The 16949-nt window shown below is 48.4% G+C and overlaps 5 protein-coding genes across 5 annotated transcripts; 1 reads left to right on the top strand and 4 right to left on the bottom strand.

Moving 5' to 3' along the window:
* Window positions 1-18: 18 nt before the first annotated feature.
* Window positions 19-872, bottom strand: P152DRAFT_369220 (uncharacterized protein; the record flags this gene model as incomplete). Its single annotated transcript, XM_033675476.1, has 2 exons — window positions 19-666; window positions 723-872. Coding segments are annotated over 2 exons (798 nt in total), but the record flags the coding sequence as incomplete, so codon positions are not given.
* Window positions 873-4136: 3264 nt separating this feature from the next.
* Window positions 4137-4481, top strand: P152DRAFT_369307 (uncharacterized protein; the record flags this gene model as incomplete). Its single annotated transcript, XM_033675478.1, has 1 exon — window positions 4137-4481. A coding segment is annotated over one exon (345 nt), but the record flags the coding sequence as incomplete, so codon positions are not given.
* A 198-nt stretch (window positions 4482-4679) lies between these two features.
* Window positions 4680-6556, bottom strand: P152DRAFT_498272 (cytochrome P450; the record flags this gene model as incomplete). Its single annotated transcript, XM_033682281.1, has 3 exons — window positions 4680-5908; window positions 5962-6397; window positions 6445-6556. 3 exons carry the CDS (start codon window positions 6554-6556, stop codon window positions 5050-5052), a joined length of 1407 nt encoding a protein of 468 aa, XP_033536363.1. The 3' UTR covers window positions 4680-5049.
* Window positions 6557-11771: 5215 nt separating this feature from the next.
* Window positions 11772-13599, bottom strand: P152DRAFT_392419 (allantoate permease; the record flags this gene model as incomplete). The annotated part of the gene is made up of 6 exons (XM_033676150.1): window positions 11772-12004; window positions 12066-12660; window positions 12714-12841; window positions 12893-12928; window positions 12986-13268; window positions 13333-13599. The coding sequence occupies 6 exons, from the start codon at window positions 13597-13599 to the stop codon at window positions 11772-11774; spliced, it is 1542 nt and encodes a 513-aa protein (XP_033536362.1).
* A 2433-nt stretch (window positions 13600-16032) lies between these two features.
* Window positions 16033-16915, bottom strand: P152DRAFT_498256 (uncharacterized protein). The gene has a single exon (XM_033682280.1). It carries the CDS (start codon window positions 16772-16774, stop codon window positions 16262-16264), a length of 513 nt encoding a protein of 170 aa, XP_033536361.1. The 5' UTR covers window positions 16775-16915; the 3' UTR covers window positions 16033-16261.
* Between the last annotated feature and the right edge of the window lie 34 nt (window positions 16916-16949).

Below are 16949 nucleotides of genomic sequence, written 5' to 3'. Positions count from 1 at the left end.
CCTCTTGAGTCCCTTCTCGAACATCGCACGAAGGCAGGGGATACACGCGGCCATGATGCCGATATATGATTCGGTAAAACCCCACAGTCCCATCTCGACCGTATCCCATGTCGCATCATTCTGTTTGTGGACCTGCGAGACGTAGAACAGCTTCCGGATACCAGCAACCGTGCAGAGTAGCCCTAGTCCCATGAGAAAGGCGAGGACTAACTTTTCTCGTAGAGGGCGGGTAAGTGAGAAGATGAAGGTGAGAGGGAGAAGCGCAAATAGGACGTCAGAGAATATAAAGGTAATCGACGTCGCCAAGACCGAGTTCCAGACGACGTGTTGAGGCCGGCAAGTTCCTTGGATGGTCTTTTTGTTCCAATAGAACTCAATTGGTTTGCACTCAGTCACCTGTAAGGTCATCGTGACGACGGCAGAGACGAGGAGGTACACAATGCACGCACCCATGCCGACTCTCCATAGAGTATCCCTTTGGATCCTAAGCAGCATTGCTGCAACGGAGAGCTTGATGAACGTCACTCCCCATTGCCAAAGGATCTGATTGACGAACACCATCTTGGTGTATAGGGACGCATCAGTGGGCTTGAGGATTTCGATATGTCGTCCATATCCAAGGGTGATGTTGTGGACGGTAATTCCATAGCTTGATATAACCAGGGCCTTCAGGCATCGTTAGTCCCATTTCTGCAAAATGTTGTGTCTAAACTGAAGCTTACCACCGCGATGGTGATCAGATAATCATCCCAGTGGAGGTTGAAAGTTGGTCGCAACCTGGAGACCATGCGGCAAATATACAAAATAAGAGCGATAACCAGTAGGGTCGTCTGGACTCCTAATAGCAGGGGAACCTTTGTCTCGTCTTTTCGATTCGTCGCTCGCGGATCAAAAGAGTTAAAGAAGTCATCTGACATATTGACATTTGACGGTGACTTGGGAGTCTCGGACTCTTGATAGTGGACGGTCAATGATCAATTGACCATGCAACATATTAGAGAAAAACGCACGAAGGTTGGAAGATCGGACCGCTTAGAGTTTGGAAAGAGGGTCTATAACTATCAATAGTTCGAACTAACTCTCCGATCATTTCCTGAATGCTGAGCACCACATGTCTGTTCCGGGTCACAATGATCAAGAGCCATCCAAACCCCACAAAAGACGGGAAAGATGTAAGCCTGCAACAGTCTGCCCTACGCAAATTACGAAGTCTGGCCCATGAGATAGTCGAGATGAAGCGCACAACGGTTTCGCTGACGGCTTGATGTACGGAGGAGGTATGATCAAGAACTCAAGGGTGAAGAAACAGCAATCGCAGTGGCGACTCATCCCTCACCAGAAGTCCAGAACCGAACCCCATCAGGAGCGGATCCAACGAAAGAAGAGGAGACGGAACGTTAGTCCTAAAGTTAATCCTAAAGTTAGTCCTAAAGTTGGCCTGATCTCCGGCCCCCTACACAACGTAACCTTACTATGGTAAAGTTCGAATGCTGGCTGCATTGTGGATGCAAATGGCGTTACGAATGGGCGAAACACCATTCATACTGAGCTGAGCTTGCAGAATGACTGTAAACGAACTGGAGGTGTATTTTGTCAATCCCAGTGCTTCTTTCTGTCCCGCTTTAGCGAGACCAATCATAGACGAGTTCGATGGGAATTTATGGACAACAAGGTTGGCGGAAGTTAACATTTGTCAGGCCATCCCATCTTTACCTACCGATCTCAGGTTCGTGAGGAGTTGGAGAACGGGAGAATGTGCTTGAGGTCTGCATGATGCCTCCAGGATTCCAGGGTTCATGGTTCCAGGCTCTTGAAGTTTGAACTCTGAAGAGTGAAGATGGCAAGTTTGTTAGCCGCTAGTGTCTACGGAGTACGCCGACACCATTAGTATATCGTATTAAGATTTGAACCAGGTTGAAATGTGGAGGTGGCTGTTCCGACGACGAAGCCTACTGACAGCCCGACATCAACGATTCAACGAACGACCCAGCACTCTGAATGAAGAGATTGATGGAAAAGAGCTCTCTCGGAGAGTGGGAAGTCCCAACTGTTGTGAAGATCGAGTCAGGGTCTCAGGGATGAGGGAATAGTTTCATAGCCGATGCTAGATTAGGAACGGAGGAGCGTATCCCAGACCGGATTGATAATCAAAGAAGCACAGAGGTCAGAGAGCTCCTGCAATTATTCTGGATATTTGAATTTTTGGATAGCAGTAACAACTTACCAGTCATCTGGCTCCAAAATCCAAACGGACAATAATAAGTGGTGTTCGATTGACAAGTATTGATCTACTGTACTTTTAGCGAGAAGATTGAGAAAACTGGAAGACGGGGGAGGAGTCTGGGTGCATGGATGATACGAACGTACCAAGGGAGGACGAATATAGACAAGTTAAGTCGAAAACTCAAAACCCAAGAGGTAGACAAGCTGCTGCTTTGGAGAGGTGTTAGTAGTGTAAATAGCATTGCCAATACCCGATACTAACGCAATAAGTTTTTTTTCTTGCTATTTAATACAACGCTCATCGGCACGTAATTCCGCTTCACTGAGCATTCACGTGTATCTCAACGATTGAGAAAGAGTGAATTCCCTAATCGACTGCTTGGACCTCAAATGAATTCTTCGCTGGCGTGATCGATTAATGATCAATAATGTCTCCAGTCTTGATGGCCAATGTTCATGGATCTCATAAGCGAGCCATTTTGGCCCAGACGCCCGGTGCCGTCCCTGCTCGAAGCGTGTTTCATTTCCACTGTGGCGTTATTGCCCCTGAATCGTGAAGGACCGACTGGATGGTCTCCTTCAGGCTTGAACTCCGCAACTCACAAAATCGAGTCTTCGACATCCCGGATTCTAGACCACTGCATTTTTTGTAGGTCTGGTGGGCGCACTAAATTGAAAAGGGAGAGATGCTTGAAGATCTAAAGGAAGAGTGAAGCTGGAATCTCTATTGTGCTGAACTGCTGAATATCTCGAGGATGAAGGTTAGCCCCACTGATTCGCGATTCGCAATCGGCAATCCAGACTTGCAATACCCTCAGGCCTCATGGCCTCATCTGCTCATCACACCATAGATAGTACTTAGTGGATAGTATATTATTAGCTCTGACCCCATTATCATGGGCTCATGCTTTTCTTTTCAACCCCAGCTTCCCCCATGGCTTCCTTTTTAGGAAGCCAACGACGGATCTGTTTCGATCACGACTGGCGAAGGTCATTCCTCTTCGGCCTTATGCTTCAGTTCTAACCGTCAATAGGATATAGACGTCACAGAATCAATCTTCTCCGAGAAGAACAGCACCAATGGCAATTGGCATAAACCGATGATTGCTTTGAAATAGCAGGGAAGAGTGTCCAAAGGGCTGTTTCCGGGACGGCCTGCAATAATTCGGCTCTAAACCATCTCAAGTCTCAACAGTCAACAGGCACATCCTTGTGATCCACGAAAGTAGGTAAGTACTCACCCTCGCTAACGGTAGTCACCGACTCCGATCTCCACTCGAACAGTGCAATTATCTGCGGACTGCTTGGCCAATAGTAGTGCTACTGCCTCGCTGGATGCTAGAGAATGTTCTATTTCTTTTCCATTCTCGGCACGAGCCACATCTCGATAGTCGATAGTCGATACCCATCAGACGCGTGAGCTGGCAGCCTACAGAGAGCGTGGATCATTCTCGCTTCTCTTCCGATTCGCTGAACTGCTACTAAATCCGACCCATAGAGCAGCCAACCGCCCAAAGCGAGGTCAATGGTCGAGACTCGAGCCCAAGTATGCGTCCAACTTGAGTCTGCCAAGGGCCCAAGGCGATATTGGAGATAGATGACAGTGAAATGATGGCACTATATGGATCCGAATTCCCGGTTCCGGGAAAGCTTTCGGCAGGGTCTAACCAGGAAATTTGAGGGCAACGATGAGTCGTCTCTGTATAAGTATAAGCCGCTCACGCTTCACTCTCTCCCAATCTTCAAAGTCAGCAACCGCTACCGTTCTCAAATTCGAGTCTTTTCCAGGCCGTTGATCACTCACCATGCGCCCACTCACTCTCGTCGTTTCGGCGCTTTCACTCCTTTCCAACCAGCTCGTATCCGCACAGGATGCCGATCCTGCTGCTCTTGCTTCACGTCCGGGAGCGACACCTCCAGCACCAAGATTGAAGTTCCTATATACGGCTTTCGTCGAGTGTACCGCCAATATCGCCGGGGAAAAGGGCCCCGCTGGCGTTCGGTCGACCATCCCCATCGTCGGCGGCAATGTAACCGGACCCCTCATCAAAGGAAAGATCGCAGACGTGGGCGCGGACTGGGGCACGACGGATCCTCAGACCGGCGTCTTCAGCGCAGACACAAGATACAATGTTATCACGGACGACGGTGCGGTCATTTTCCTCCGGACCAGCGGGCCTCAAATATCGGGCAAATTGCACTTGCGGGTCCAACTCGAGACCGGGTCGAAGAAATATTACTGGTTGAACAATATCATTGCCATTGGAGTTTTGACACCAGTCGCCATCACTGCGGAAGGATCCACACTGAGGATTGATACCTGGCATGTAAGTGATTGAGATGCGTTCTTTTCCCTCCCCTGCAAACAAAGACGGTCGTCTCTGACATGGATGAAATAGTTTGCCGACGAACCTGAAAAGAGCACTCTTGTTTAATAAATAATACACTCACTCCTCGCTCGTTCTGTCTATCCAGTTCTTGTTCATCTTTTCTAATGAAGTCGAGCATCACATCAAAACTGTCTAGTCCACTGCCTTTATAGACAGTTGCAGCGAGTGGAAACGTGGCGCTTTCGGCCTTGGGAAGTTGTTTCCAATGATATCTTCTGTTGCGTGTACAGTTCTCATAAGCACGGCGTATTTTGTGTCGTTCCCATCAACTGTCCTTAGATTAAGTTCCCTTCAGCCTTTGCATTATGAACCGAAGAAATTCGCTTGCCTAGGTATTGCTGAAAGCAGGGGTCATCGATACAATTTAGACTTCCAAGCATTTGATCGCACTGATTCAGCCACCAGTGATTACCTTTTGAAACCAGGTACAGCGCAGTTAGGTCAATCGAGGCGCCCTCGCTCTGTGGGAAGCCACTGCAAAGAAGCCCACTGGTTTCAAACTAAACGCACCATCCATCTTCAGTTGGTAGCCAGGATCCGCGATATTCAGATCGACGTCTCTCAGAATGGTGACCAACGTCACGACCGACCACTGCCAAGCGTACGACTTCCCGATGCATTGCCGCTTCCCGTTCCCGAATCCTTTCTTCACCCCTTCAGGGATCCTTCCGTACGCGACCCCGAGCATTCGCTCGGGTCGGAATACCTCGGGGTCAGCAAACACGACTGGATCCCGGTTGACAGCGGCGAGAACCGAGATCATCGGCTGGTTCGCCGGGATCTCGTACTTTCCGCCTGCCAGCTGGATTGGGCCTCTGTTGTGTTCGGACGGCAGAGGCTCGATGTTGAACCCCGGAGCTGGCGTCGACAGACGCATCGATTCTCGAAGGATGGCTTCGCAGTACGGCAACCGTGCGAAATGCTCATGGGTCATCCGCTCGCCGTTGGGAAAGACCGAGTCGATTTCCTCCTGTGCAATTTTGAGCTCTCGCGGGTTCCTTAGGAGGTAGTAGAGGGCGAATGCGAGAAAGTTAGGAGCGGTGACGCTGCCGATTAGTAAGGACACAATCTCGTCAATGATCTCCCGTTCAGTAAGGCCTTTGCCCGTTTCTGGGTCCTTTCTATGCAGCAAAGCGTCGAGCATGTCCCCAGTGGTATGTTGGGACTGCCGCTTAAGCACAATCTCGGCCGCAAAATCTCGCATTGTTTTCGTGTACGCCTCGAACTTTCGCTGATACAGCAAAGAGTTTAGTAGTTTCGGCCTTGTGGGACGCTTTACCGCCTCTTGAGTCGCACTATAATATGCTAGTAAGGTATCTCCCTTTGGTTGGCGGATTTAGCCACTTACCCTTCCATCGCGCCGATGACGGGAGGCTCTACTCCCTCTAAGCAGGAGATATCTTGACTGAAGAGGCACTTGACGGTGGACTGAATATTCAATCGCCGGAGGCCATCCACGACGCTGAACTGACGACCGCCTTCCGGCATTTCCTCAGAGCCCGCCCATTTCGCCGTTAGCTGTTCCGCAACCTCTTGCATGATTGGAACCTGTCCTCGGATCGCCGATGTGGAAAGCCCCGGCGCCATGATTCTATGCGCGATACCCCAGCTGGGTTCATGGTCGTACGCGGTGAAGAGGGAATCATTGACGGAATATCGAATTTCCACAATAGGACCGGTGACGCATTTCCGAAAACGTGTCTCATCGCAGACCTCTTCGAGGAGAGAAGCGGAGCAGATGAAGACGATCTGATGTCCAAGAGCTTTGATCTTGAATATCTCGCCTTAGATGTGTCAGCAGATGGTTGATTGATCTTGGAAATCAACTCACCATACTTGTCCGCCAGAGTCTTGAGCGAGACCCAAGTGTTATTCGGGTCTATGTCAAAGATGTTCCCAAGAATGGGCACACCGGGTGGTTGCGGAATTGGTTGAGAAGCCATATCGCTGTATGTTCTCTCCAAACATCAAACAATTACTCACATTCTTTAGGATTGAGGAGTGGAAGCTGGATTTTAAGCCAGTTCGTGGGGGAAATGGGAAATCATCTCATCATACCTAACGTCGAGGCTCCGGACTTTGCTGTCGTACCACCCGCGTCATTGGGTCGAGTGGAAGAATTCAACATGAGGGGTTGAACCAAAGCCTATCAGACTATCAATAACGTTACCTTTGTCCGACTTAATTACGGTGATATGCCAATTTCAACCCCAGACTGAAGATGAGGTCGGCTAGGAACGGTATACAGGACGTTTTCCAACCGCCTGCATTATTGCATTTGGATGCAGTGTGACCGAAACTGGGATGGATACCATACGGTACTGGTAACTACACAATTTCGCTTCTTTGGGAATATTTCGTCATCAGTTATCACTCATCACTGACCTACTTGAATATTATTTGTATTATATAATGCGCTAATTAAATTTAGTCAAGGTCTCCACTCAGAATTACCTTATTAATCAATTCGTAACAGCAGACGCACACCCTTGCTAACTGCAACCAATAAAGGAATTATTTGCACCCATTAGCTACCATTGTTCCTAATGAGCGTGGGGCGCAAGTAGATACTACAATATAACTCAACGTCACAGACAGTTAGAGCTCGGCACGGATCGAGTTCACGGATACACCAGCCCAACCAGCCATACTAGGATAATATCCGATCCGCGAAACTTTGTATCCGTATTCGATCCGTGAAATACACCGGTCACGGATAGAGAATTCCTATCCGGATAATTATCCGTACCCGCAAATATATCCGCCAATATTTCCGTGAAACCCTTGAGGCTATCCGTAAAAAATCTCTTTAATTGCCCTGCAGCCTCTTTAAGCATCAACATATAGGGACATATCGCCAATGTCTTCGCCAGGTTCCTTTCTAAGCTTCTCCCAGCGAGAGCCTCGGGCCCTACGACTCAACTATCATGACCTAAACGACGGAACAGACGAGGAGAACTCAGAGTACAACGGTAGTGTTCTAGAACCGGTAGATCTTAGTATCACGGCGTCATCGGTGTCACAGGATAGTTTAATGTATTCTGCAGATTCTATTTCTCATAATTCTCTAGAACAACCACTAGGGAGCGTGTTGCCTATCAATCGTGGTGGCAGGAATAGGAAGAAGCATAAGTGCTGGGTCTGGCCTTCTTTTCAACCGATAACAGATCAAAACTGGTTTGTTGTATAAAGCCAGGATGTCGCTGGTCATCGAACGAAGGCCTCTTGTAGGGTTCTACGAGCAATCTTACCCGCCATTTATCGACAACGCACGCAATCACTCGCGCTCAACAACACCCTCGCTCGTTCCACCAAATTCCCTCGCTAGCTGGGTCTCTTCGACTTCGGCTTTAGATCCGGTAGCGGATTCCTTCGAAGAAGCTCTCCTTAAATGGGTCGTTGTTGATAAGATTGCATTCTCTTCCGTAGAGAGTCCGGCCTTCCGAAATATGCTAAGAGCAGCAGCAACATCACGAGATCCTACGAGCTCCGCGAGAAGCGTAAAGCGAAGTCTTGAGAGGTAGTTCCTAGAATCCCGGGAAGCCCTTATTGCAGAGTTGGCCAGCACATGCAGTACTGTCTCGCTGTCTACGGACGCTTGGACGAACACGAACAGCATCTCGATAGTGGCGATCATCGGTTCATGGTTAACCCCTACCTTTGAGTTTAAAGAGAGAGTATTAAAGTTTACAGAGATTGAAGGTAAGTCTATTTACTGATAGTTATCAGTTTATTTAGTGCTAAGTTCGTTGTAGGAACGCACAGCGGGGGGAATCTTGCAAAGATCCTATATGAGATTCTCCAAGAACTTTAGATTAGCAGCAAGCTCCTAGCGGTAACAGCGGACAACGCTTCAAGCAACGACGTGATGGTGAGCGAGTTGTATGGCCACTTGCTTGCGGAATACGGCCCCAGTTCATCCTCTACCGATCTAACTGATCCTTCACTCGGCGACAACCTCCCCTTTCGGTTTCGCGGCTCTCAGAGCTTCGTTCGCTGCCTTGCTCATATTCTGAATCTGATTGTCAAGGATATACTGGGGGATCTCCGCAGTGGATCTCGCCAAGCGGCTGCAGAGTATGTCGACCGACTGCGATTCGGACTTGGACCGCCGGTAGAACACTCAGCAATCGAGAAGATCCGGATCCTATCGTTGTGGATCCAAGGATCTCCACAACGTATTCAGAACTGGAAGCGCTTCTGCTCTCTATGCGAGCTCCCGAGTAACCTTATTCGATATGATGTTGCAACTCGATGGAACTCGACATTCCGAATGATCGACGACGCTATTCGCTCTCAAAAGCAGCTAATAGAGTTTGTCAAGGTCACCCAGAGATCCAATCCCTAGAAATAGCCTCAAACGAATGGACCTGGCTTAGGGACTTGCAAAAAGTTCTAACGAGATTCGATAGCCTCTTCTATCCGGATAGGCCATATTCGCGGATGATCCGCGGTATCCGTATATCCGTGCCGAGCTCTATCAACGTGGCAGAAAAACAGTAATGGAAGGTGTCAGAGAAAGCGAATTGAAGGGAGCTCAATATAGGCACCAACACCTCTCCAAGCGGTTCACCAGACAGTCACTCATCAGCATGAGTAGTAGTCACGTAATTCTAGTGTTGAAGCATTAGATGGTAATACGATTAAGGTAAGAAGTATTTGTGGTATTGGCATCGGGTTATACAGGCATCCGTTCAAAACCACAGATTCAACCAATTCCTACACCAGTCATACCACTCCCTCCTGGTGTAGGGCTTGTCATCTTTGTCCGTATCACAGCGACCATCATATTTCACATTTTTGTTCGCCGACCAGCATGCCTTGTACTGATCACCACACCTCTTCTGGGCGATAGTGAAGCTCTCAGGAGCGTCCCGGTTGCGGCGGTCGAGGCAGCTGAAAGCGTAGCTCATACACCACTTGTACTGAGTTGTACAGGCATCTTGGCATGCATCCTCGAGCCGATCTTTCTTATAACTTGGACACCTTCCGAAGTCCTTATCGTTGAAAGCTTGAATGGCTTTTGGTGGCGGTTAGGTCCCATGTCATTGCAGCCGACACAAGGAAGCTGATAGCCGCCAACGGCATTGGTACCAGCGTAAGGGGCTGGAGTGGCGCAAAGACACGAGGGCGTAGGAGCTGGGATGTGAGTAGTAGTCTTCGTGCTACTCGGCGGAGGGGGTGGAGTATAAGTAGCAGAGGGGATGTCGGTGGTTGACATCCAACAAAAGCTGTCAGTAAGACGACTCAAAATGCTGGATTATTTACTCTCATAGTAGTAGATGATGTAGATGATGATGGCTCTGGAGCCTCGCAAGGGTCAGTTGATTCTATACCCTTTGCCACAATACGTTCAGCAGACGACTGCCTCCGCACGTTTCGGAAGGATTGCCATTGCAGGGCATGTTACATTGGGACGCATCGACTGGGTTCGTTCCATTCCCCAACGCGGTCCCGCAGTAACTCTCCCCAGACCACTCGGTGCCGGCGAACGGATATCCTTTATAGCCGCAGGTGGATAAACAGAGATCAGTGGTCATTTGGCTACTGTCCAACTGATCTTAGAATACAGCAAGAGCACGGCCCGGCGATCCTTCCGTATAGCACCCAAGGGACATATAGTCCGTAGATTCAGCGACCCCGTCTGCATCAGGGAAAGTTGGATCTTGGTAGATGGACAGACGATCGGTATCACCGCATACTTGAGTCTCGTCCCCTCTGCAAGGAAAATTGCAATCTGACTCTGGTGTAGCAGCACTGTGGACAGTGCCGCCGCAGAAGCATTGCCCGAAGTACTTGAGGCCAGCATATCGATAGTTATTGCCCTACATCTGATGAACTTCCGTGGGCTATGGTTGAAGAGTGCTAAGTTACCTTGCAGAAAGAGGTGCATGCTTCGACGGTCATATTGTCGAATTCCAGTGGAGCGATCAACGGAAGGGATCTGCTATCAACGCTGTCGACATAGCACCCTGAGTAGACAAATGCAGTATAAGGGTATGCACATGGGGGGGAGAGGTCTTGATTTCGCTTCTTCAACGAGCAGATGTTGTAGACAAGAGAGTGCTGACTGCCAGAGCAGTCGCCATCATCTTGCTGACCATGATGTTGGAAAAAATCGAGACAAGAAATGACTGACGGGTTGTGCTACAGAACTTGAAAATGAGCGGCGCAAATGTCGACGGTACTGTTCGTTAATATACTCATGCGTCTCGACCGTGGGTGGCGTTCGGTCAGCGTTCGAAGTCATGGGGACTAAATGGTCGCCGATTTCAAATATTTGCAGGAAAGGCATACTAGCTGTAGATATATCGAGGGCAATGGCTCAGATGTTTTTAGCAATTGATACTATATGAGCGCGGATGTCTTTGAAGTCGTCTATCCTGTCTTATGACGCAAACCACGTCTTCTTAAGCAAGATCTCTGTCAATCTCCTGAATATGCGAATTGCAAAGATCTCGTGGCAGATGTTCTAGACTTTCAAGTTGCCTGGCCTGCAAAGCCAATGCGAAGCTTTGAACTTTGTGCTCAGCTGTCAGGGGTAGAGGCTCAAGGGTCCTTAATCCTTATTGTGGTGTTGTGGCGGCTATTGGTTCTCCTTTACCAAATCGATATATCGCTGTGCCCGATAAAGTAACAAACTATGTAATGCAGACAGGCAGTGGAAACGTACAGCATAAGTTTCAATAAATACCACTTCTAAGCGCCAGACAGGAATACTCACTGAAGGAGAAGCTACAAGCTCGCAGGTCTGGAGCACACCACGATCGCACTACGTACTGGTACTCTGGTGAAGTCTAGAAGTCCCAAGAGAGGCGTTCCTCAGTTTCTCTATTCCTAACATTATCCGTTCAGTTGTATATCTGGTGCTGATACTTATTCCCAGTCCGCAATGGCGGACCGCTCTCTGTTTCTTTCCTTACCCTCGATCCGTCAATCCATAAAAATGGCGGATCTCTTTTTCCTGATTGTATTGGACCTGGCAAATTTTACATACCAGGATTCACTAAATGATATCATGTAATAGAGACTCGTTGAGGTAGGTATGAGGATCCTTGAACCACGATCCCATGAGTGAAACCTTTCAAGTTACTAACACTAGAAAACGATTTATCATAGAATATATAGTCGGACAATCGAATTCTCTTCCCATATCTTCTACAATTGGTACCGGAATTGCGGATTCTTCCGGTCTGTGAGGTCATCGTCATAAGCATGCTCAAATCCTTCGGCACCTTCCGCGTCCCGGCGCTTGTTCTCCCACACGCAGAGAAACCGATAGAGAATCGCCAGAACTGCTGCGATGATGGAAGTGACCAGCACAACGACGAATCCGGGGGCATAGGCTGGGGCATCCTTTGGCTTGAAAACTAGAGGTCCGACAATGTTGCCTGCAATGGCATTGTTAGCACATTCAAAGTTCTCGGAAGCTGTATCTTGAAGCCAACTTACCTAAGCAATATCCTATGAAGATTCCTGAGCTAGTGACACTTCGCTTGGTATACCCAGCGGTGTTGGCAATCTGTTGACCCATCTGGACGGCATAGCCACCTCCAAATGATGCCAGGATGAAAACGCCGAAAAGGAGGCCGCCCTTTTGAGAGCGCGGCAGGAGCCAAAGCAACAAGCTGGCAATAATGGTACCGACCTGGCATACAACAACAATGTAGCTTCGAGTATTAGGGACCTTATAAGCAATATACGGAGCCACCCACTCGATCGTACCGATAATGGCTCCCGCTGGCATGGTAAGGAGTAACGAGTTAAGGGTGCTATAGCCAAAACCAGCGATTATGATAGGACTGAAGGTGGCCACAGGTCCGTTCGCGATCATAATCAAGAAAGCCATGGCGAACATGATCCAAAATTTAATGTCTGTGAGCGCATCAACGACCTGGTCGAACTTATAATGGGTGTTTCGGACGCCGGTATTGTTGGATCGTATGCGCGCAACGGCAATATATCGCTCGCGATCATTAAAGCCCTTAGCACGAACTGGATCCGGAGGCAGGAAGAAAAAGATGCAGACTCCCCAGATACTAGTATTCTCATTAGCCAGGCATCCCAATGTATGTTAAAGGAATAAGATTGAACTTGCACCGTCAGTAGACCAGCAACGAGGTACATGTACTGCCATGAGCTCAAACGACCCCCCTTAATATGGCCCAGTCCGTAGTTAATCAGAGGGGACACCATAGAGATGTAACCGGTACAGCAGTACCACATACCTTTGCCCGTCAATCAGACGGAGATATTTCTTTTATATAGACTGCACTTACCCATTCGCAATGCCTGTTCATCCTTCTTATACCATCCTATCCTTACCGTTAGCTTTTGCCGAGATTTTTATCAGTTCTAGGTATTTCACGAACCGCCAACTACCATCATGAACATTGGAGAAATGCCTGACTCGAGAAATCCTAGGAAGAAGCGCTGTACGTAGAGATGTTTCCATGTCGTGCAGCCAATTGTTGCCAGCAAACAACCGCCCCAGATGATGACAATGGCAGCAGCAACTCGCTCAATCGGCCATCGTTGCGCCATAACAATGGCTGGATAGGAGCCGGCAATGAATCCCAAGTAGAAGATGGCGGAGGAAAAGGAGTATCGATCCCCAACATTGAGATCCAAATCGGATCGCAATCCAAAGAGCGCCTAAAGGATCTGTCAGCCATGATGGTTCGTGGGTTAACAAGGACCCAAAGCGCGATTGTCTTACGGCTTGAGATAGCATAGCTTTATCATAGAACTGAAGGCCATAGGTTATACATAGGATGGGCATCAGCTTAAAATCGATTCTGCGCCTGAGTTTCTTTTCCTCCTCTTCGGTCCAAGTCTCCTCACCGCGGTAGTTCGCCAGGACCTTCATGGCCTCATCACCATGGATCGTGTCCACAGTCGCCGCCTTCACGTGGTCCTCCACGATCACCCGTGGAGCTTCCTTATCATCCTTAACATCAGTGTCGACTTTGTTCTCCTGTGACATGATGGCGATCGACGAAGCAAATAAAATATCCCAAGTCAAACCAAGAGAGAGTTACTGGGACTGACTAGAAAGGACGGAAGAATGAAGCGTTAACCAAAATGACTTCAATGCGGCACCGGAAAGGTCAAGTCGTTACTTATACGATAAGCATAAGCGGGGAATGGCTTCTCAGACACCAGGCAAGTCTGGATACCTATCTTAAACCCGAGGGTATGGAGGTCTACAGATATGCCAAGTCTAGATTGTGCGGGGAGCTCCCCTGAGCATCACGAAGTCGGCAACGAATTGCGTGCATTTATGAAGCACATATTCAGTTCCATCAGGCAGGATAGTGATTCATGATGTAGAGAGTGACTAGGTGAAAGAGGGAAAGCGGGTGGTAGCGTATCCCCAATTCCCCGCGAACTGCTGGGGGGCCCACGATGTTGGCCGGGAACGATTCATGCTCCCTGTTGTAGGGCTAGCGAATTGAAGCTCAAATAGTGGGCTTGAACTGGAAGATTTAAACCCGGAAATAAGGGAACAACCTGCAGCCCGGATTCGCTAGGTAATTTTTGAGACCTCGTGGTCTGGGTCTGTTCCAGTAGCCCCAGCCGATGAAAAGTGCTGCTCACTGCTCAGACCGATTATTTTCGATGAGGTATGTAATATCATCAGCAGCTTGTTGAAAACGAAGATGTGCTGTCTGGTAAGTGGCGACATCCCGATTCCTGAAGTATCCCATGCTCTTCGCGATATTTTCTGCTAGCTGAGATCTGCTGGCGTTCGCCTAAGCTTTGGGGCATGTAAGTCGTGATGCCCAGAGTGCTTCAGAGGTTTCCATAAGGTACCTTATTCTATAGACATTCCAGAAATGGGAGTAAGACGAAAACACATGCCGAGCAAAACGAGGAACGACCAAAAGGCTAGGACCACGAGATCCAAGGCATGAACGAGTCATGATCGGTATGCCGAATCATTCCCTCTTGAGACCTTGCCTCTGCATTCTGTACTACAGTCAATCCATATACACAGTGTACTAGTAATGATGGGGGGAGGTAATTGGTCGCTTGCTCCGTTGACAGCTGCGACGTCTTCGCCCGGCGTTCACATCCTAGCAATAGCTCACTTAAACCTCAAGCTAAATCGGAACGATTGGATCCTGATGAGTGGTGAGGGGAAATTCTCGTTGGTAATCCGCTAACGGTACGTATCACGGTATCTACGCTAGAGTACGATACTCCGCTCTAGCACGCGCAATCCTGTATTTCCTAATTAGCACAGAGCAGAGTCTGTCCCATTCAAGCGTGCTGGGGGGCTATAGGGTCAGTTTCTGGGGTGGTATTGTTGGGATAAACAATTCAGCAGAAATCAACTCACGATACGAGGTTCCAGCACCATTCAGCATTGCAAAGTGACGATGTTCTCCAAAATAAAAATGATTGATTGATTGATTCCTGCGCCCGTTCGGGTCAACTTCGGTCGGCCCATGGGGAGAAATAAAAATGGTCCCCCATGTCCCACTTCCATATGGTATGGACGTATGGTAACTTAGGAACCTTCGGTTGAGTACTCAGTACACCTGGAGATATGGTATTAATACCTGGAGAAGTGTGGGTAAACTAGGCAATCCGCCAATTCCAGCGATATCGGCACCCGACATGATAGCAACTTTATATCTTCTTACCTAGTTAGGATCTCACTAGAGCTCAAAAGTCCGCGGTGAAATCGTGGCCACAATATTGCCATTGTTTGCCTTGTGATAATATCGTTCGTTTGGAAGACGTTACTCTTAAGCAGCAACTGCTCCCGTCACCATTCTCAGCGTTAAGTCAACACCTTCGGTTTCCGTGCACCCCCTCAAAAGTCTAATGGCACGGAGCAGTAATATAGAATCTGCGTAATTCAACAGCCACCATATAATTTTCTATTAATATACTTGAAATTCTAAATACATGGGCTCGAACGTAGAATCTTGTAGTTGCCGTGACCTGTTCTGCACGTTTTGTCGCCTTTTCCTCCGCCTCCCTGGCCGCCTCCTCTGCCGCAAAAATTTGTTCAAGTTGGACAAATCTTTCATTCGGATTGGGTATTACCCTTTTCCGTTTTTAACCCGTAGGCCCGCCTAGAGCTGTCACTGTGTTCTGTAGTCTTAGAACCTCCGCTTTGAGCTGTGCGATTTCCGTGTTCTTGTCCGAAATCGCCTTCGCGACTTTCCCCTGAAACTGCCTGAAATCTCTCGGTCTCATCCCATAGAATTTTTGACGATATACGTCTCTCGGCCCCTTCGGTGTGTTGAATGGTATAGAGAAACTGGGTTCGGGGATTACAGGACGTAGTATTTTATGATTCTGATTCAATTGGGTGCTATTCAATAACTTTTTAAGGGTTATATGGGACCATTCCGGTTCTACGGAATTCTGCACGGATATTATATATATTAAGAGCTTAGGTTCATGATTCGTGATATATAGATATAAATTTATACTTTTTAACAGGTGCTAAACCATCAAGAAAGATTAGTTGGCTGGGTTCCTTATAATATCTTGACTTCAGGGGTGAAAAACATGCAACATCAAAGGGCTGGAGGAGGTAGGAAGCGTGAGTAGGAAAAAACAAGACAAAAACACGATTTTCCGTCTCCAACTTCATAACCTCCATTGTGGCATAAGAACCATGCCCATCACATACTGAAAGGCGTCATTCGGCTGCGGAGGAGTTCAGGGGTTTGCCGGAAAGCAAGCCCCTGAGGAGGACGCCTCCCGGGCAGTGGGCAAGTTTTTCTGGAAGACGCAATATCTCTTCTTTCAGAGGGGTGAGCGTCGTAGAAGGAGATGTCGAGATATCCGAGTGTGGCGAGTTGAGCTGCCGAGCACCACTCCGGCGTGTAAAGGCCTCTGCTATTCCATAGGGGAAGGGAGGGAAGCGATGGCGGTGAAAATGGCTGCGTCAAGATGCGAGATTTTCGCCTGAGTCGAGGCTTCTGTGGGAATGCTATATGAAAAATTGATCGCTTCACCACGTACATCTGGTCGGAAGTGAAGCATTCGATGAGGCGATTGGCTTTGTGCTCTTCGATGATGAGAGAACCGAAATCTACCAACCAATCTGTATGGCTTAGCTCTGCTGGCAATACCACGCCTGGAATTCGATCCACTCTGGGTCCCAAACAGAATGTCACTGGAAAACCCAGCATGGATACAAGCGATGATGTGCATATTTGGGTAATAGACTTGCAACCAGAAGAGCAGCGCAGCAGGCTTGATTATCTTTGCGTCAACGCATCACTTCGTGACGAGCCAGACAGGTATCGAATTCATCCTTCGGAATCAGAGATAAAGGGCCGGGAAGTGAGAGGACTAAGAGACCCT

Source organism: Eremomyces bilateralis (assembly GCF_010015585.1).
Source record: "Eremomyces bilateralis CBS 781.70 unplaced genomic scaffold P152scaffold_4, whole genome shotgun sequence".
Classification (NCBI taxonomy): Eukaryota; Fungi; Ascomycota; class Dothideomycetes; order Eremomycetales; family Eremomycetaceae; genus Eremomyces; species Eremomyces bilateralis.
Note: the sequence above shows the minus strand (reverse complement) of the source record. Positions and strands in the feature narration are given on the sequence as shown.

What these genes read in the sequence shown, in the direction of transcription:
- P152DRAFT_498256 (XM_033682280.1), bottom strand. Translation starts at nt 16,774, where the DNA reads ATGCTGGGTTTTCCAGTGACATTCTGTTTGGGACCCAGAGTGGATCGA.